We start from the raw sequence: 21,834 nt of genomic DNA on the forward strand, positions 1-21,834 counted from the left end.
CGGGGTGGCGCGGGTGGGGCACCCGGAGCTCGGCCGGCCGGAGCCTGCTGTCCGGCCCCGGGAGAGGAAGGCCGCTGGGCCGTCCCGCAGGTGAAGCGGGGCTGGGCTGCCCTGGAGCGGGAGGTTAAGGGGTCCAGGAAGGAGGTGGGGGGGGGGGCTGCATGGGCCAGATCCCGTCCACAGGTGTTAGACACCTGTGGGGTGTCTTGAAAAAGCGGCTGGCCTATGTGGAGGACTCCCCGTGGCCTAATTTTTTGCACCATTTTTTTTTCCTTTTTAGATCTGCTGACAAAATATGTCACAAAACGACTGAGTGTAACTATAGGCGTTCATCTGGGTGAAAGAAAAGATTCTAGCAATAATTCCCTGCAAATTACATGTGTCTCGTTGACTCGGTGAAGAAACTGCCCACCTGGTAAGGTAACTAGCCCAAAGTTTGAGACGACCGTTTAGTCTTTGGACTCCGAATCCAGTGTTTTGCTACACATTTGAACACTCATGATGTCACAACTTGACGTCAAGAAAAGTTTCACCAGCACTGAGTGCAAAATTCAGTAAGCATTTGTCTTACAGAGTGGTCTGCACAATGCCCACCACCCTGAAGAAAAAGTAAGGAAAATGTGCCACAGTCATATAATTTCGCCCTCTTGAATGTAATTAACTTGGGGATTTTGGTAATAAACGCGTTTAGAAAAAAAGAGAATCTTCAGATATTCATTAAATAAATTTGACATCTATTAAGCATGGTAAGTTGGGAAATAGTGAAATCTTCCTTGTCCTCAAAGAAGATGAGGAATAGATACATAACTGCCACCAGAGCACCTTTGCTGTATAACCTCCTACTATAGACTTTATCGTAACTTGTTTCCTTGTTTTAAAGAAAATCATTTCTTAGGCCGGGTAAGAAGATAGGCAATTTTCCTTTACTTTAAGGAACAAGATAAGAATGTTCACTTTTACTAACATTACTCAATATAGTACTGAAAGTCTTAACCAAAGCAACAGGCAAAAGAAATAAAGGGCAGTGGCCGGATGCCAGTGGCTTACACCTGGTAATCCTAGCTACTCAGGAAGCTGAGATCTGAGGATCGTGGTTCAAAGCCAGCCCGGAAAGTCCATGAAACTCTTATCTTCAATTAACCACCAGAAAATCAGAAGTGGTGCTGTTGCTCAAATGGTAGCGCACGCACTTTGAGCTGAAGAGCTCAGGGACAGCACCCAGGCCCCTGAGTTCAAGACCTACGACCAACAAAGAAAGAAAGAAAGGAAGGAAGGAAGGAGATAGAGAAAGAGAAAGAGGAACGAAGGAAGGGCAGTGTTAGGTTGGAATGCATGCCTGTGCATAAAGGGCATCCAAATAAAAGGTAGTCAAATAAATGATCCCTATTTGCAGTTTTTGCCGTTATTAGCAATACTGTAGGGTGGGGGGAGGTGGGTGTGTGGATGCAGAAAGAGAAAGTTAAAGACTTTACCAAAAATTATTAGAATTGATTTTTTTAATTCAGTGAAATTATATAACACAAAATCCACATATAAAATTCCATAGCTTTTATATTTGTTTATTTATCTACTTTTTTTTTTTTTTTTACTATCCCAGGATTGAACTTAGGGCCTGGGCCCTGTCCCTGAGCTCTACCACGTGAGCCACAACTCCATTTCTGGCTGTTTTTGAGAGGCAAGGAGGTAGTTTACTGGAGATAAGAGTCTCCCAGATTTTCCTATCTGGGTTGGCTTCAGACTACAATCCTCAGATCTTAGCCTCCTGAGTAGCTAGGATGACAGGCATGAGCCTGATACCCAGCTTCATGGCATTTTTATATCAAAGAATGATCTTGCTGAGAAGAAACTATGAAAGCAATATAATTCACAATAGGTACAAAAATGAAATTTAGGAATTTTTTGTTGTTGTTGGTTGTGGGGCTTGAACTCTGGGCTCTTCACCTCAAGGCCAGAGCTCTACCATTTGAGCCATAGTGCCACTTCCAGTTTTCTGGTGGTTAATTGGACATAAGAGTCTCATGGACTTCCCTGCCCAGGCTGGCTTTGAACTGTGATCCTCAGATCTCAGCCTCCTTAGTAGCTAGGATTACAGGTTTGAGCCACTGGTGCCTGGCTTTTCCAGGTAGATTTTAGGGCCTAACCAAAAGACTCTGAAAACTGCCAGAGAGAGGGAAAGAGAAAGAGAACGCAAAACTGGTCCTCAGCAAAGTTGTCTAACATACTTTGGAGAAAGGACATGCTATTCAACAAATCATGCTGGGAAGCAAAACTGGATATCCACATGTAGAAGAATGAAACTAAACCTTTATTCTTTGCCATATGTAACAGTCAATGCAGGGGCTGGGAAGGTGGCTCAGTGGTAGATTGCTTGCCTTGCATGCATGAGGCCCTGGGTTCAATTCATCAGCACCACATAAGCAGAAAAAGCCGGAAGTGGTGCTGTGAGTGAAGTAGTAGAGCACTAGTCTTGAGCTGAAGAGCTGAGGGACAGTGTCCAGGCCCAGAGTTCAGGCCCCACGACTGCAAAAAAAAAAAAGAAGAAGAAGAAGAAGAAGCTTAGGGACAGTGCCCAGGCCCTGAGTTCAAGCGCTGGCACTGCCACCAAAAAAAAAACAGTCAATGCAAAATAGATCAAAGAATTAAATGAAAAACTTGTAACTACTAGAAGGTACCACAGGAAAAGAACCCACTTCAGTATGTAGCTATAGGTGATGATTTTTTGGATAAGACCCTAATACAGAGGCAACAAAAATCTAGACCATGGGATTATATCACACTAATGTTTCTGCTCAGTAAAGAAAATCATTAACAGTGTGAAGGGACAATTGCAGAATGGGAAAAAATGTCTGCAGTTCATTCATCCAACAAAAGATCAACATACAGAATACCAGAACTCAAAAAAATTAACAGAAAATAGATACTATATTAGAATTTTAAAATGGAGCTTTTCTCTGCTGAAAAAGTATCAATAAATGCCTTTTTTGTGTGTCCTCTTGTACTTACATAGATAAAGGACAGTACTGTGTCATGCTTTGTACCTGCTTTATCGCAGCTTTTTTTTTTAATGAAGTTATTCTAAAATGTATTCTTTAACAACTGAGAAGCTGTGTTCTGGGTTTTTGTTGTTATTGTCATCATCTTTTTTGATGTGTGTGTGTGTGTGTGTGTGTGTGTGTGTGTGTGAGTGTGTGTGCACGCCTGCCCATACCCAGGCCAGTCCTAGGGCTTGAACTCAGGGTGCTGTCCTTGAGCTTTTTGCTCCAGGCTAATGCTCTATCACTTCTGGCCTTTTTTTGTAGTTAACTGGAGCTAAGCATCTCACAGACTTTCCTCCCTAGACTGGCTTTAAGTCATAATTCTCACATCTCAGTCTCCAGAGTAGCTAGGATTATAGGCATGAGCCACAAGCCTTTAGCTCTATTGATTTCTGTTTTAATGGAATGTGCTAGATATTTCCTACATACTGTTAAGTATTGTACCACTGATTTACTCTCCAGCCCAACAAGTTAGTGAAGTAGCTCCTAGGTTTCAACCACATAGGAATTGTAAAGGGTTACGGAAATTCCAATTACTCTGATTTGATTATTACACATGTGACTTTGTACTGAATTATCATATTGTACCTATAAGTTGAGACAATTATTAGGTGTGGATTAAAAATAATTTTAAAAATAGCATGATCTCTGATTTTTTTTTTTTTTTGGGTCGTGGGGCTTGAACTCTGGGCCTGGGCTCCCTCAGCTCTTCAGCTCAAGGCGAGCGCTCTACCACTTGAGCTATAGCACCACTTCTGGTTTTCTGGTGGTTTATTGGAGATAGGAGTCTCACAGTCTCTCCTGCCCGGGCTGGCTTTGAACCGCAATTCTCAGATCTCAGCCTCCTGGGTAGCTAGGATTACAGGCGTGAGCCACCAGCGCCCGGCAATGATCTCTGATTTTTAAGAACTAACAAATTATTGAGGATATAATTTACACAAGAACAGAATTTTCCAAGTAGAACAAAGTCAGAACGTTCAGGGAATATAGGGATCTTAGTACATTTTTTAAGGAAGCACTAGTTAGGATTTAAACAGACTTAAATAGGTATTAGAGATTAAGTAACAACAGAAATGGCAATGCTTCCCAAATCAGGAAACCACTTAAGAAAAACTGGTTGCTGCTGGCTGTGGTGACACATTGATGAGGAAGATGAGGCAGGAGGATCATGAGTTCAGGACCAGACTGACCTATACATTTTTAGCTGGGTGCCAGGGGCTCACCCCTGTAATCCTAGCTACTCAGGACAATCTGAAGATGGCACTTCAAAGCCAATCCAGGCAACAAAGACTCTTATCTCCAATAAACTCCTCCCCTAAAAAAGGCCAGAAATGAAGCTGTGATTTAAGTGGTACAACACTAGCCTTGAACAAAAGAAGCTTGTGATCCGGGTGCCAGTGACTCACGCCTGTAATCCTAGCAACTCAGGAGGCAGAGATCTGAGGATTGGGGTTCAAAGCCAGCCTGAGCAGGAAAATCTGTGAGACTCTTAACTCCAATAAACCACTCAGAAAACCAGAAGTGGCGCTGTGGCGCAGGTAGTAGAGCAATAGCCTTGAGCTGAAGAGCTGAGGGACAGCGCCCAGGCCATTCAAGCCCTTCGACTGCCAAAAAACAACAAAAAAAAAACTTGTGGACAATGCCCAAGCCCTAGTTTACCCCCCCCACACACACACACAAAGTAGATGCCCATAATCTAAAGCTTCACATGACACACATGATATCTCTTCAATATATGATGTTATGAGCCTATCCCCCATCTCAAAAAAAAACCATGTGCATTTGAAATGACTGTGTAATCAAGTCCAAGTACCTTCTTAGATCCAAGCTCTCCAAATACTCCCATCCTTGCTGACCTAATCGTGTTAGCCTAGAGTATGACTTAAATGGTATAGCACCAGCACAGCAAGCACAAGGCCCTGAGTTCAAACCTCTGAACCATTTAAAAAAAAAAAAAAACATGTAAAATAACGAATTCCAATCTTATTTTGTATACTACCTCCCAGAATTATACTCTGGCCACATCCAGTTATTCTATGGGTTGCTTTTCCTCTTTTCCCTACCTAGAATGTCTGGTGGCTCTACTCTTCCTCCATGGCTGATTCCCCTCTTCTATAAGAAGATGTCTCCCTCATGCTTCAACCAGCATCACTTTTAACCCACTCTCTCCATCTTTTGTTATGTTCGTTTATGCGAGCTTCTTTTGACTTTTCCTTGGAATTTTAAAAATGTTTTTAATTTCATGCTGTGTGTGTGTGTGTGCATGTGTACTAGTACTGGGGTTTGAACTTAGTGTCTGGGCTCTCTGCCCCTTAGCTTTTTTCCACTCAAGACTGGTACTCTACTACTTGAGCCACATTCCACTTCAGCTTTTTGCTGGTTAATCTCCTAGACTACCAGGGATTTTTTTTCCTTTTTGTTGGTCATGGGGCTTGAACTCTGGGCCTGAGTGCTGTCCCTCAGCTCTTCAGCTCAAGGTTCTACCACTTGAGCCACAGCACTGTGTCTGGCTTTCTTTGTTTATGTGGTACTGATGAATCAAATCCACGGCCTTATGCATGTAAGGTAAGCACTCTACCACTGAGCTACCTTCCTAGCCCTATCCTGCCAGGGCTTTAATCAAGGGAGCCAGGGAGCTCCACCTCCTAAGTAGCTAGTATTACAAAATGTGAGCCACCAGTGCCTGGTTCAGGTTTCTGATATAATGAATTTATAACCAGAGAAAAATAGTTGCCTGACATATTTTAAATTTTTTTCAAAAGTAGCAATCTTTTATGTCTTACTGTCTGTATCCTAACTTTGGAAACAGGAGTTTGGTTGGTTTCCTTGGAAAGCTTTGCTACAGACAGAACAATCTGTACATGTAATTAGGTGTGTCTAAAATCTTAGAAAAATTCCAATGAATTGAGCCTTGACTTCAGATTTCTCTGGCAATCCTCTTTGCTAACATTTCTGTACAGTTTCTACCTGAGGCAATGGTACTCACACCTTTTGCTTTCCATAGAAAACCTTAGAATTCCTATAGAATTTTATGCAATGAAATAATTTTGCATTGAAAAAATGGAGACTTAAGTATTTACTAAGCTTAAACAATGTAGTAACCATGTATTTAGAGGATGAATACAAGAGCATAAAATAGCTGGGCTTCGGTGGCTTACACCTGTAATCCTTACTACCCAGAGGCTGAGATCTGATCATGGTTCAAAGCCAACCCAGGCAAGAAAGTCCATGAAACTCTTATTTCCAATAATCACCAGAAAACCGGGAGTGGTGCTGTGGCTCAAATGGCAGAGCACTAACCTTGAGCTGAAGAGCTCATGGACAGTGCCCAGGCCCAGAGTTCAAGCCCCCTGACCCCTGTTCTCCCCTCCCCGTTGCCTCATCCTGGAGCTTGAACTCTGGGCCCAGGTGCTGACCCTAAGATCTTTTTGCTCATGGCTAGCACTTGAGCCACAGTGCTACTTCCTGCTTTTTCTATGATTAATTGGAGATCTGAGTCTATCATGGACTTTCCTTGCCTGAGATCCTCAGATCTCAGCCTGTTGAGTAGCTAGGATTACAAGTGTGAGCCACTAGTGCTGGCTTTTTTTTTTAAATTAAGATTAATTGTTTTCTAGGTTGTATATCTTTAAGTGGTCATGAACTAACCCTTGTAAGTTATCCTATGAAGATAAATATGATTCATTTTGGCCTTAACTTTGATAGTAATGACTATGCTTGCTTCAGAAACACATATACTAAAATTAGAATGATGCTTGTGACAATGTGTGGTTTTTGAGTAGTGTTTTGAGGGTCCTACCTACTAAAACTTCATGTCTCAGGGCTGTTCGGACTGGGTGTGTAGTTCAGTGAAATAACATATACAGAACTTTGGCAAGGCCTTTCCTGAGAAGACATATTCTCAGCTATTGAAGAGGCTGAGGCAGGAGGATCATTTAAGCCCAGGAATTTGAGGCCAAATTAGACAATATAGCAAAACCATTTCTTAAGATGGAGAATATTAGCCTGGCATGCTCCTTTCCCCACATTGGCCAATAAATGGTCCTTTTGGTGCAGGCAGCTGATGACCAGCTTCCTCCCTCTCCCCTTGAAGTAACATTCCATTTGGCCAGTCACAGCCACAAATGATAACAGCAGCCCCCTTATCTATTATTCCTGCAACTGCCATAAATCTTAGTCCACCATAATGGAATCCTCTGCTCTTCAAGTCCTGCATGAAATCCTGCCCTTAATCCCTCTAGATTATAAGAACCTCCCTAGACAAAGACAAGCACTTTTTTCTCTCCCTCCAATGAGAGAACTAGCCTTCTCTGCTCCTCTGCTAACAATAAACTCCTTTCTCTGTATGTGTGTGTGTGTGTGTGGACTGTGTGTCCAAGTGGTTTTCTTGGATGGTGCTGTTAGCGAAGTGAGCTCCTTCCTATAGCTCAGTCCGCTCCTTCCCTTTTCCACAGCTTAGCATGCTCCCTTCCTAGGCAACACTGGGCCCAGGTAGTAAAGGCAGTAAATAATCAGCCCTCCAGCCCCCTTTACCTTGGGATGGCACTGCTCTGGGGCAGCTTCCACCATATAAGGCAACAAGAGCCCCTTAGAGTGACCTTCATGTCTGGGCAGCTGCAGGACCCTTATCTACTATTTGGACAGCAGCCATAAATCCTAGTCCACCATGATGAAGCCCCTGGTACTTTCAAAGAATAGCCACCCCTCCATCCCTGCTGCAAAAGAACCCCCCAAAACTGTCCACTACCTTAACTAGTAGGTATTTCTACTACAATACTTGACAAATATGATTTTAACTGTCCTTGGATCTGGTTTAATTTCCGCCCCCCTCCCAGGTCTTGAACTCAGAGCCTCAAAGCTTTCACTTGGCTTTTTTTCCCCTCATAGCAGGTGTTCTGCCATTTGAACTATACCTCTACTTCAGGCATTTTTTCCTGGCTAAATTGAGAAAAGAATTTCTCAGATTTGTCTGCCTTGCCTGGCTCCTAGTCAAGATTCTCAGAACTCAGACTCCCAAATAGCTAGGATATTTATAGGCATATGTCACTGACATCTAGCTTGCTGTTTGGAGACGTTTTTTTGCAAACTTTTCTGCTTGAGATGGCTTTAAACCAGATCCTTTAGAACTCATCCTCCTGAAAAACCAGGATTCCAGGTGCAAGCCACTCATGGCCAATTTTACTTCTCAGGAAGTAAATTTTTTTTCATATTTTGTCCCTAGGTTTCAAGCTAATGCTGGGTACATAGCAAATCCTTCATAAATATTTTTTTTGGAGAATAAGAAAGAGAAAAAGTGGTAGGAAAGGAGGGAGTCAAGAATGAATGGAGATAGGAAGAGGTGAGAGGAAAGGAGAAAGAAATGGTCTGAAAATGGGAGGTCTAAGAGTGAATTAGTATAGTTATTTTCAAATTTCTTACCATTGATGCTTGATTTAAAGTACAGATTCCATATATATTATTTTTGAAGTTAAAGACAGCAATACTGAAAGGCAATTATTAAGAACAACTTTAAACAAACAACACTTAAATTTTACTTTAAATTCATGGTCTCCAGTTCATATGCCAAAATGAATATCTCCTAATACATCATACATAATGTTCTCACAGTGTGGTCTCTAGACCAGGGACTTCACTTGGGACTGTCTTAGATATAAAGATAAAGCCCAGTCTGGGCCTGGGAGCTGTTCCTCAGCTCTTCAGCTCAAGGTTACTTGAGCCATGGTGCTACTTCTGGCTCTTTTCTTTTTGCTTATGTGGTGCTGAGGAATTGAACCCAAGGCCTCAGGCATGCAAGGCAAGCACTCTACCACTGAGCCATCTTCCCAGCCCTTCTTTTTCTTTTTCTTGAGATAGGTTCTCACTATGAAGTCCAAGCTGACCTTCAACTCAGGCTTCCTGCTTCAACTTCCTGAGTGCTGAGATTACATAATACCTGGCCTAACATTATGTTTTAATGGCTATACTCTTGAACTCAGGGCCTTGTTATGCTTTCTTGTTCTAGGCTGTAACTTTATCACTTGAGCCACACTTCCAGTCCAAAGGTGATTCTCATACTACCTGTCTTGAGAACCAGTGCATAGTTAATTCTTCAAAATGCTAGCACTATTATGGGTGAAAAGACACTACCAAATTCCAGTGTTTTTAGGTATCAGCCGGAATGATTTAACTTTCACTTAAAAATGTTTTCTTCATTAAAAGATGCTTATTATACTATTTTAGAATGCATGGAAATGTAGAAAGGAGAGAGAAAAAAGTTATAAGCGATCTGTTCTCCTCTTGTTAAACTGCTCCCCTATGCCATTAAAATTTCACCAACTTAATTTTCCCTATTAAGTGTCAAGTTATGGTACAGAGGCCCTACATTCAATCAGTGGCCTCCCAGATCTTTCTTTTTCTAGGAAATAGGGAGACCACATTGTAATTACCAAGAGCCCAGATTTTGAGATCTGATGAACATCAGTTTGGTTGCACCTCAGTCACTCAAGTAAATGCATTAACTAAGATCTACGTGCTTTCAGTGTTCCCAAGCCAGCTCTTCATCCTTCAACCCAAGCCCCATGACTTGTGGAGACGAGGTTGGGAGGTGCCTGGTGCTTCCATCCCTTACATTTGGATGTGGAAACGCCATGGTTAGTAATTTAGGGTTAGGACAGCGGTCAGGTGTTGGCAGAGGCACAGATGGGTACAGCCCATCTACAGATACATCTTTTCTTTCTTGGAATACTCAAAGGCCAGTGAGACTTCCATCGAGTTATTCGAAGGGAAACTTTCCAGAGAGGTCCGGATCTGCATTACAAGAGTCTCCCCAGTGATTATGCCAGTTCACTGGGAGGACAAACTAGAGAGTGGACCAAACCAACATCCAGAGTCAGCGCGGTGCCTTTAAGAACCCCTCCTCCCCCTTCCGCCTCGGCCCCGCCCTCACAGGGGCGGAGGCGGAACCGGAAGCGTGGGACAAGGCGGGTCCCAACATGGCGGCCGCCTGGGCCTCCGGGCCCGCTTCTGCGGAGGCCGTGGCCGCCCGCCTGCTGGGGCTCCTGTGGCTCGTGACCGTCACCACGAGACCTTGGGCGGCTGCCGCCGCGGCGGACGAGGAGACATTTAAGTGCGAGGACCTCAAAGTGGGACAATATCCTCTGTGTCGTGTCCCCCGGCGCGGGCCGGGGCCGGGCGGAAGGGGCCGGGGCCGGGGTCTCCCGCGGCCGGGGAGCCCGGAGATGAGGCGGGGGGCGGGGGGGCGGGCGGCCGCGGCCACCGAGCGTGCCTTGCGTGGGGCTTGGCTGGTCGGTGTTTCCGCATTCACCCCCGATCTCCCGGGGTTCTTACTTGTCCCACAGCGGATGCCAGGCCCTGCCCCAGACCCTGGGAACACAAACCTGGAGACTCCACCTGGAGGCTGGCCGAAGTGGAGGGGAACGGAATAGGTTAACTGCTCACGAGCCAGTCTGCCTTGATGCATTGTCATTACTAGCACCTGTGAGACGCGGATCTGGCAGATTCCGGCTCCACGGTGTAACCTGTGTTTAAAACGACTTAAAACGCTACGCTGTATGCGTGAAAGTTGCTGGCATTGGCCAGCGCTTGCAATATTTAAATTAGCACAGGTAAGGAACTGTGAGTGGCATAATAGGGCTGTATGCATTAACCGTTTTTAAAACGGAACTGAAGCTGAATTAGGATTAGGTAAATTGTCTTACATCATAGCACAGTATATGATAAAACACAGATGAAATGGAACGATATTGAAAGTGGCTACCTATGTACAAAATTAGACAACTTTTATACAAACTGGAACAGAAAAACTAATAACAGAAACTAAAGGTAACATGCTCTGTACATAGGTTTATAAGTAGAAACATAATGTGATCATGTATTTCTTTATAGTCCTATTTGTTTTTGTGCTAGTACTGAGGCTTGAACTCAGAGCCTGGGCTCTGTTCTTTCTTGCTAAAGGTTGGAGCGAGTCACTGTTCCACTTCACCGTATTAAAAGTAATATTCAGGTATTGTTTAACAGCATTAAAAATGTTCTTGTGATTGTTGGACAAACTAGAACCTCTCATTCCATATGACTATCACCGGGAATATATAAGATATGCAAGATCATGTTCTATGTTGGAAATAAAGTTCCTGTTTCCTTAATTTTTTAAACATATATTTGTAAAGATCCTCAAATAAATGATGCTACACAAGAACCAGTTAACTGTACAAACTACACAGCTCATGGTAAGACTTCCAGGATAATTTCTTTTTCTTAATTTTATTTTCATTTTTAATTTTGTGTGTGTGTGTGTGTGTTTTTGGTCGGTCCTGGGACTGAACTCTGGGCCTGGGTGCTGTCCCTCAGACTCTTCAGCTCAAGACTAGCACTCTACCACTTAAGCCATAACACTACTTCCGGCTTTTTTCTGCTTATGTGGTGGTGTGGAATCGACCCCAGGGCTTCATGCATGCGAGGCAAGCACTCTACCACTGAGCCAACTTCCCAGCCCTCATTTTTTATTTGTTTGGGATGCTGCTGAGGCTTGAGCTCAAGGCCTGGACACTGTCCTTTTTGCTCATTGTCGCTTAGCTCAAGGGTAGTGCTATACCATTTGATCCACAGCTCAGTATTTTAAAACATTGTCCTTAAGTAGTTATGCAAAGAAGTTTCAATTCAAAATGTCAATTTATGCAAGCAATACATTGTGATAAATGTCACCCCTTCCATTGCAGAATTATATCTTTAAGAATATACACACAAGGGCTAGGATTGTGGCTTCGTGGTAGAGGCCCTGGGTTTGATTACTTAGTACCACATAAAAAATTAAAACAAACCAACAAAAAAGAATATACATACAACCAGGTGCTGGTGGCTTGCTCCTTAATCCTATCTGCTGAGGAAGCTGAGACCTGCTGATCATGGTTCAAAGCCAGCCCTGGGCAGCAAAGTCTGTGAGACTCATTTCCTATTAACCACCAGGAAACTGGAAGTGGATCTGTGGTTCAAAGTGGTAGACCCCTAGCCTTAAGCAAAAAACCAAAACAAACCAAAACAAAAAATAACTTAGGGACATTGCCCACACCTGAAAAGAAAAATACACATATATGCCTATGTATTTATATGTATACATACATATATATGTATGTATATATTTGTTGCTAGGGTTCAGTTGTGGGGTTTGAACCTTGATTTTCAGATCTTAGCCCCTTGAGTAGCTAGGATTAAAGATATGAGGTACTGTTACCCAGCTTAATAATTTAAATATTTTGAAACTATTTCATATGGTCAGTGTATGACCATTAAGAGTAATCAATGTGTTTTTAAAGTTTAACATCACTGTTAAGTTTTCAGAGCAATTCAGATTTGGAGAACTGGCTAGGGATTGTCATTCTTTAATAATTTTAGTTCTGAGCACTGGAACCCAGGACCCGAATGAATGCTCTATTATGGAACTATACCCCTTCCCCAGTATTTAACAAAGAACAATAATTTAATTACATAAACTACAAAGTTTTATATTTTATTATTTGCTTTGGATCTCCAGAATTATTTTTTTTTGGGGGGCCCGGTCGTGGGGCCTCAACTCGGGGCCTGGGTGCTGTCCCTCAGCTCTTCAGCTCAAGGCTAGCGCTCTACAACTTGAGCCACAGCACCACTTCCGGCTTTTTTCTTTGTGCTTATGTGGTGCTGAGGAATCGAACCCTGGGCCTCAGGCATGAAAGGCAAGAGCTCTACCACTGAGTCACCTTCCCAGCCCCTGCCCCTGTGCTTTTGTGCTTATAGCTAGCACTCTACCCTTTGAGCCACAGCTCCATTTGAGGCTTTTTGTTGGTTAATTGAAGATAAGTGTGTCATAGACTTCTTTGCCTAGGCTGGCTTTGAATTGCAATCCTCATATCTCAGCCTCCTGAGTAGGCAGGACTACAGGCATGTGTCACTGCTGCCCAGCAGAATTCTCTTAACAGTTATTGATATTAAGGTGATCCTTGGTATCCATGTGTATATGGTTTCAAGGAAAGTGCTGTTGAGGGAAACCCGTAAATGCTTAAGATGCAGAATTCAGTGCTCTTCATGCTTCATTCATTTTCCCCAAAACACTGCCCAATTTCTGCTAATGATATTCAGCCTTTCAGCAAATCTAAAATACTCACTTTCACAAGCTTTCGCCTTGAGGGTTGGAGTGTTGGGTACCATTTGCTTTTGGAAGGCATATTTTCACAGATTTAAGGTCAGAGAAATAACAGATGACACAATGATTGAAACACAACTAATGACACATTGACCGAGTGGCACAACAACTGAGTTGCTAAATGCACCTCTGGGAATTAAAATTTTTGTTTTTGAAATTTCTTTTGATTAAAAAATTTCAATAAAGCTCTGTGTACTAAGTTAATGAAGCTAGGGGTCTTACTGTATGTGAAAACAACCACATGATGAGATTGCCAGGAAGTATAAAGGATGGATTGCGGTGATCTATTGCAGGCTTTAAGTATTCATAGATGAAATAAACACAAGCACAGGGAAAGAGAAGAAAGTCTTCCTATAAAGCTTTCATTTGAGGAGATTAAAGCATGTAAAATGTAAGTACATTTGTCTATATTTGGGAACTATTAATAAATGTATTAATAAATGAATGGCCTCACAAAGTAATAAATGAGTGAAAAAGCCAAGGGAGAATGCAAGCCCCTGATTTTAAGCCTCAGTACTGGCACATGCACTCAAAAACCTATTAACATTTATGGAGTGAAATAGTTTATCCTATCAAGATTCCAATAAACAGGACAGAAGTCAGCATAGGTAGGTTTTTTTTCTGTCCTGCATTTTTTTCATAGTATTTGAATTTTAAAAATATGATTAAAAATTTAGCTGAGCGAGGTGGCTCACGCCTGTAATCCTAGCTACTCAAGAGGCTGAGATCTGAGGATCGCGGTTCAAAGCCAGCCCGGGCAGGAGAGACCGTGAGACTCCTATCTCCAATAAACCACCAGAAAACCGGAAGTGGCACTGTAGCTCAAGTGGTAGAGTGCTCGCCTTGAGCTGAAGAGCTGAGGGACAGCGCCCAGGCCCAGAGTTCAAGCCCCACGACTGACCAAAAAAAAAAAAATATGATTAAAAATTTAAAATCTGTTATTATAAAGGTGATGTATAAAGGGGTTATAGTTACATAAATCAGGCAAAGAGCACATTTCTTTTTGGACAATGTTACCCCTTGTTCTCTTCCAGTTTTTCCTCTCATCCCTATCCACAAGTTGTATAGTTCATTTTCAACAGTGTTTCTAGTAAGTGCCATTGCTCCATAAAAATTATTATTTTATTATTAGTATTAAGCTGCTGTATAAAGGGGTTACTGGTTCATAAGTCAGTTAATGAGTACTTTTTTTTCCCCTTGGTCCTGGGGCTTGAAATCAGGGCCTGGGCTCTGTCCCTGGGCCTCTCCATGCTCAAGGCTAGTGGTTTACCACTTAAGCCACAGTCTACTTCCAGCTTTTTCTGAGTAGGTTATTGGAGATAAGAATCTCTTGGACTTTCTTGCCTGGGTTGGCTTTGAATCTCACTCCTCAGATCTCAGCCTCCTGAGTAGCTAGGCATGAACCACTGGTGCCTGGCATGAGTATACACCGCTTCCTTTGCTTTCCTTCAGTTTACCCTTCCCATCCCTGCCCACAAGTTGTATAGTTCATTTTTCTCAGTGTCTGCTGAGTACCATGACTGCATTTGTTAACTCTGCTTCCCTCCATTTCTGTGGCCTCCTTGCCACTTTTCAAAAGATGGAAAAGAAACAAACAAAAAAACTTGCCACCACCACCAACAAAAAAAAATCTATGTTTTCATTTCTTGGAATTCATTTCGATTAATAGTATTTTCGATGATAATTCATTTAGATAAATAGTTCAGGGGCATTTGGGTTTCTCGCCTGTGTATCCTTCTTTAGTCTCACTGTGTGTGAATGCTTACAGTCCTGTATAATTTATAATGCCCGATATATTTTAGATCTAGCTTCCAGACAAAATGTGCCCTGGCGGGGCTGGGAAGGTGGCTCAGTGGTAGAGTGCTTGTCTTGCTTGCATGAGGCCCTGGGTTCGATTCCTCAGCACCACATAAGCAAAAAGAAAAAAGCCAGAAGTGATGCTGTGGCTCAAGGGGTAGAGCGCTAGCCTTGAGCTGAAGAGCTGAGGGACAGCGCCCAGGCCCAGAGTTCAGGCCCCACAACCGGACCCCCCCCCCCAAAAAAAAAGTGTCCTGGTATCAATTTTATTTTTATTTTTTAAGTATACCAGTCTAACCTAAAAGAAGGACGGGGGTTTGTTGGCAGCTTAAACTAAATACTGGTTGGGGAGAAGTGGTGGGTAGCTGGGGGAGTATGGGAAGGGATGGGAAGGGGAAACAAAGAGGAGGCAACAATGCTTGATAAGAAATGTACTCGTTATCTTGCCCATGTAATTGTAACTCCTCTAATTGGGTATTCTCACAATTAAAAAAAAAGAAACTAAATACTATTGTTTCCTCTTATATATCTGGGATTACAGCACATACCATCATGTCTGGATTGTTTTTAACATTGGATTTGGCTAGGTGTCAGTGGCTCATACTTATAATCCTAGCTATTCAGGAAGCTGACATCTGAGGATTGCAGTTTGAAACCAGTTTGGGCAGGAAAGTCTTTAACAACTAGAAAACTGGAAGTGGCACTGTGGCTCAAAGTGGTAGAGTTCTAGCCTTGAGTAAAAAAGTTCAGGGACTGTGTCTAGGCCCTGAATTTAAGCTTTGCAACTGACCAAAAAAAAAAAAAGATTGGATTTGGCCTGGGTTTGCCTGATAAGCAATCTTCCTATCTCTCCCTCCCAAGTAGTCAGATAGGTCATTCTTATTTTATTCTTCTTATTCTTCACAATATGATTCTAGAAAGTCTTCAGGATCATGTCTGTTCCATATACAGTAATTTCTGTAGGTATTACTTTCTCACATTATATTAGGTAGATTGTGAATATAGATCAAAATTGGTAAATGCTGAAATACTACATCAAAACTTCGAAGGAGTTAAGAAACACATTTACAATAAGAATCTTAATTTATCTGAAATAGTTAAACTAGAAATACCAACTGAAATTATGTTAGAATAACTTAGTAGACTAAATACCAGTAAAAATTAGTGTTCATTCTTGGAAAAGGTAAAGTCAGGAGAATCAAAAGTTTCAGGTCAGCCTGGGCCACATCATGAGATATATCTGAAAAAAACAAGGACTGTTGTTTAGTGGTAGAGCTTTTGCCTAGCACACATGAACAGTTCAAGTGTTCTTTACCCTCCAGATGAAGTACAAGAAGGTAATACTTTATGATTTGTCCTTGGTCATCCTTTCCAGAGGCATGTATCTAAAGCAGAATGTGTTAAAAGACATCTATCTGGGCTTTATGTTACACACTTGTAACAGCCTGAGCTACATAGCAGGGCTTGGGGTCCTAAAATAAAATACATATCATATGGTATATCATATTGTACCTATTACTTATAAATGCATATGTAATATAGTTTTTCCTATCTAAATTAAAGCCTTATGTCAGATATGTTGGGATTATTCTGTTATGCATGTTCTTGTGTGCTTTCACCAATCTTAGAAAAACAATGAATTTTTTTTTCTGCCTTTAGTCCAGTGTTTTCCAGCACCCAACATAACTTGTAAGGATTTCAGTGGCAACGAAACACATTTTACTGGAAATGAAATTGGTTTTTACAAGCCTATATCATGCCGAAATGTGTAAGTACATTACTGAGATTTAAATTTCAGATTTACTTGTATCTTGAATTCACACAATGAAGAGATAGAAGAGATTATTTGACATGGAAATCCTATGAATATCTTTATCCTTTCCCTTGTGTCATCAAAACCTCAAAAACTTCATTCATTCATTCATTGCAGTCCTAGAGATGGTTTCAGGGCCTCTTGTATTCAGGGTAAGAACTTTACTAGAGTTAATATTCTCTTCCCTTTTAGTTTGTTTTGAGACAAGGTCTTCATGAATGATCCAGGCTGGCTTTGAACTTGCCTTCCTCCTGCCCTCCTAGGCAACTGGGATTGCAGGCATGTGCCAAGAAAACCTGCTCTTTAAGTCTGCATATGTCATTTTTTCTTTTTTCTCTGCCAGTCCTGGGGCTTGAACTTGTGGCTTGAGCGCTGTTCCTGAGCTTTTTTGCTCTAGGCTACTCCTCTACCACTTGAGCCCCAGCTTTCATCTGGCATTGTGGTCTCATGGACTTTACTGCCTGGACTGGCTTTGAACCATGATTCTCAGATCTTACCCGGAGTAGCAAGGGTTATAAACGTGATCCCCTGGCACTTGGCTTCTGCATACCTTTTTGTAAATGTAGTTCAGCAGCAATTAGAACTGGACTTACCAGGACAAATAAAAGATGATATATGCTAATTCAGCACTTAGTTTATGCTACCTACTAAGATGTTTTTCTGCCAGCAGTGGTGGTAAATAATCCCAGTACTTAAGAGACTCAGGCAGAGAGCTGGGGTATGGTTCAGGTGGTAGAGTGCCTACCTAACAAACTCCAGTAATGCCCACCCCTTCTCCCCCCCAAAAAAAAATAAAAATAAAGACAGAGGCAGGAGAATCTCTAGTTGGAGGCCAGACTTGGCTGCATAGAAAGTTCAAGGCCAGTCTGGCTATATAAGGAGTCTCAGTCCCAAAAAGCCAAAGCAAATAAACACATTCTGTTTCTTAAGTTTGAGGGATTGCTACAATACAGTTAGGTACTGTATGAGAAAAGCATTAATTATTTTTAATCATTTGCACTTTTTTTTTTTTTTTTTGCTGGTCGTGGAGCTTGAATTCTGGGCCTAGGCACTGTTCTGAGCTCTTTAGCTCAAGGCTAGCGCCACCACTTGAGCCATAGCACCCACTTCCAGCTTTTTCAGTGTATGTGGTGCTGAGGAATGGAACCCAGGGCCTCATGCATGCAAGGCAAGCGCTCTACCACTGAGCCACCTTCCCAGCCCCATCATTTGCACTTTTAAAGATGTTTTGAAACTTGATTTTATTCTTTGTAACATAGATGATGAATGGTGATGTTAATTCAAAAATTGTCAGTTTTGGATAGTAAGACAAGTTCATTTTGTTAGGTATGTTCTCTGTTTAAGGGCTTTTAGGTTTTAGTTTTAGTTTTATTATAGTAAAACATATGGTTTATTCTTTCTGTTTTGTACTAAAAGTATGATTTTACCCATTCATATTAGTTGCTGAAAATATATGTATGTGCTTACATTGTTTTTGATAGCACCTATTTGAAATTGTGTCAAGAAATACTGTTTGGCTATTTCTACAACCTTTTTCAAAATCTTTAGAAAGAAGGTTTAGCATCCTTTCTTTTTCTTATAACCCACTTGATTGAGTTAACAAAGTTCCAAAATTTCTTGTTAACAATGCAAAGATTTTTTTTTAAGGAATTATGTCTAAAGTATCTAGATAAGATTTGGTTAGTTTCTAAGCCTTAGATTGATATTTTTACCTTAAACATTCCAAATGATAAGTAAAGTGCTAGTTTAGGAAACCAGAGGTTCTTGTTATTTACTTATTTATTTTTATTGTTATTATAAAGGATATACAGAGGAGTTACTGTTTTGTAAGTCAAGTAGGGAGTACATTTTGGAGAGTGTCACCCCGTTCTTCATTCTCTTCCAGTTTTTTCTTCCTGTCCCCACCCACAAGCTGTACAGTTTTGTTTTTTTTTTGTGAGTCATGGGGGTTGAACTCAGGGCTTAGGTGCTATCCCTGAGTTTTCTGCTCAAGCCTAGTGTTCCACTACTTTGAAACAAAGCACCATTTCTGATTTTCTGGTCATTTTTTGGAAATAAGAATCTCACAGACTTTTCTGCCTGGGCTGGCTTTAAACTAGGATCCTTAGATCTCAGCCTCCTTAGTAGTTGGATTACAGATAAGAGCCACCACCACCCAGCATATAGTTCATTTTCAGTATAGTTTCTGCTGAATACCACTGCATTTATTCACCCTGTCTCTTCATTTTTGTACCTCCTCTACCCCCAAAGACAGAAAAAGAATGAACAAGACAAAAAGAAGAAAACAAAAAACAACAGAGAAAAATAATCTCTTGTTTCCATTTCCTGGAGTTCATGTTGATAAAAATTATTTTATATGATCAGAGGTACATAGGCATCGCACCTTTATTTTCCTTCCCTAGGAGTATCTTCCTTTGCTTTAATGTGTGTGAATGCCTAGAGTCCTTTATAAATTTTTCATGTATTTTAGATCTAGCTTCCACATATGAGAGAAAACATGCACTATTTGTCTATTTGTGCTTGGCTTTCTCACTTAACATGGTTTGTTCTAGGTCTAATTCTGTGCAAAAAATAATATTCTTTCTAATGGCTGTGTAAAATTCCATTGTGTATAGCTATTACATTTTTGGGATTCACTCATCTATTGCAGGGCATCCAGGCTTTTCCATAACATGGCTATTGTGAATAGTGCAGTAATGAACATGGATGTGCAAGTATCTTTATGGTATCCAGGCTTGTGATGTTTGTCTCACCTGTATTATTGAAATAGTTGGGAAACTTTTGTCCCTGTGATAGTTTGAATTTGTTCAGCAAGGGTTGGGGGGCATGGCTCAAGTGGTAGAGCAGTTGCGTAGCAAGTGCAAGGATCTGAGCTGAAAAAAAAAGTGAATTTGTTTAGCAAGTGTTCATTCTTTTTTTTTTTTTTTGTCGGTCGTGGGGCTTGAACTCTGGGCCTGGGCGCTGTCCCTCAGCTCTTCAGCTCAAGGCAAGCGCTCTACCACTTGAGCTACAGCGCCACTTCCGGTTTTCTGGTGGTTTATTGGAGATAGGAGTCTCACGGTCTCTCCTGCCCGGGCTGGCTTTGAACCGCGATCCTCAGATCTCAGCCTCCTGAGTAGCTAGGCAAGTGTTCATTCTTATTCTTTGTTAGTGGGTAGTGTGTACTTCCTTCATCACTGATTTTGGGCTTAGATTGTGTTACTTAATTTGGCCACTATAATGTGAGCAGGTGTGAGACAAACAAAAGCTTAAACATGCTTGTAGGGTTTAATTTCCTTTTTTTTTTGGTCCAGTCGTGGGGCCTGAACTCTGGGCCTGGGCACTCAGCTCTTCAGCTCAAGGCTAGTGCTCTATCACTTGAGCCACAGCACCACTTCCGGCTTTTTTCTTTTTGCTTATGTGGTGCTGAGGAATCGAACCCAGGGCCTCAGGCATGCAAGGCAAGCACTCTACCACTGAGCCACCTTCCCAGCCCTAGTTTCCTTTTTTATGTCTGCTAAAGAACCTGCCCACATAGCTACTACACTGTCTGCTTGGGCCCTAGAAAGGTTAAGTTTGCCAGATTGAGCTGAATTTACAGCCTGATCTAAGCTCAGCCAAACCTCAGCAGGAAGCTAATTTTCCCTATTTAACATAGGTCATTTGAACCATACCTATCTGTACTCTACACGTGTGAGAAAAATAGCTTATTATTGTGAACCATTAGGTTGCTTTTTAAATTTTTGGTGTTGATTCTGGGGTTTGAACTAAGAGTCTAGGTGCTGTCCCTGAGCTTTTTTTGCTCAAGGTTAGTGCTCTATCATTTGAACATAGCTCCACTTCTGGCTTTTTGGTTGTTACTTGGAGATTAGAATTTCAAGGACTTTCCTGCCCAGACTGGCTGTGAACTGTAACCCCAGATCTCAGCCTCAGCATCAGCTAGGTTTACAGGTGTCCTGGGAACCACTAAGTTTTGATGACATCATGAGACTAGCTGATGAATACTCATCTATGTTCTGTTTTAGCACAGCAGCCAAAAACAAATCAGATCATGTCACATCTTAAAATCCTGAAGTAGTTTCCCATTTCTTTCAGAGTGCAAGTTAGTACAAGGTGTGAAAGGCACATCTGCTTCCCTTACTCCTGGTTCCTTCTTTGATCTCATCCATTTCCTATTATCTTCTTTTCTTACTCTATTCCTGTTATACTGGCCTCCTTAACAGGCCTCAGACTTGCCTAATACTTTGCCCCAGCCTTTTCTTTCTCAAGAGTATGATATAACTCGTTTTCTTTCCTTAGGTCTTTGCTCACCATTTTAGTGAGGCTTTACTGTTTTGTTGTTGTTGTTGTTGGTCGTTGGGCTGAACTCTGGGCCTGGGTGCTGTCCCTCAGCTCTTCAGCTCAAGGCTAGTGGTCTAGCACTTGAGCCATAGTAGCACTTCCAGCTTTTTCTGCTTATGTGGTACTTAGGAATCAAACCCAGGGCCTCATGCATGCAAGGCAGACCCTCTACCACTGAGCCACCGTCCCAGCCCTTTACACCTTCATACCCCATTTAAAAATTTTTAATGTTGATCATGGGGCTTGAACTCTGGGCCTGGGCGCTGTCACTCAGCTCTTCAGCTCAAGGCTAGCACTACTCACTTGAGCCACAGTGGCACTTCCAGTTTTCTGCTGGTTTATTGGAGATAAGAGTCTCACAGAGGGCTGGGAAGGTGGGTCAGTGGTAGAGTGCTTGCCTTGCATGCATGAGGCCCTGGGATCGATTCTTCAGGACCACATAAGCAGAAAAGGCCAGAAGTGGTTCTGTGGCTCAAGTGGTAGAGTGCTAGCCTTAAGCTGAAGAACTGAGGGTCAGCACCTAAGCCAGGAGTTCAGGCCCCATGACTGGCAGAAAAAAAAAAAAGAGTTTCACAGACTTTCCTGCCCAGGCTGGCTTTGAACCGTGATCCTTAGATCTCAGCCTCCTGAGTAGCTAGGATTACAGGTGTAAGCTACCACCTGGCCTCAAACCCCATTTTTTCTTTTTTTATAATTTA

The 21,834-nt window shown here is 42.0% G+C and overlaps 1 protein-coding gene across 1 annotated transcript in view; it reads left to right on the top strand.

The window, feature by feature from the left end:
- Window positions 1-9,996: 9,996 nt before the first annotated feature.
- The window catches only part of Tm2d1 (TM2 domain containing 1), a 22,340-nt gene continuing 10,502 nt past the window's right edge, over window positions 9,997-21,834 (top strand). Inside the window, exons 1-3 of the mRNA XM_013022252.1 lie at window positions 9,997-10,164; window positions 11,187-11,260; window positions 16,663-16,771. Of these exons, the coding sequence (XP_012877706.1) occupies window positions 10,007-10,164; window positions 11,187-11,260; window positions 16,663-16,771 (341 nt within the window). The 5' untranslated portion in view covers window positions 9,997-10,006. The remainder of the gene's footprint in view (window positions 10,165-11,186; window positions 11,261-16,662; window positions 16,772-21,834) is intronic.

The sequence above is a fragment of the Dipodomys ordii genome, unplaced genomic scaffold (genome assembly GCF_000151885.1).
Source record: "Dipodomys ordii isolate 6190 unplaced genomic scaffold, Dord_2.0 Scaffold61, whole genome shotgun sequence".
Taxonomy (NCBI): Eukaryota; Metazoa; Chordata; class Mammalia; order Rodentia; family Heteromyidae; genus Dipodomys; species Dipodomys ordii.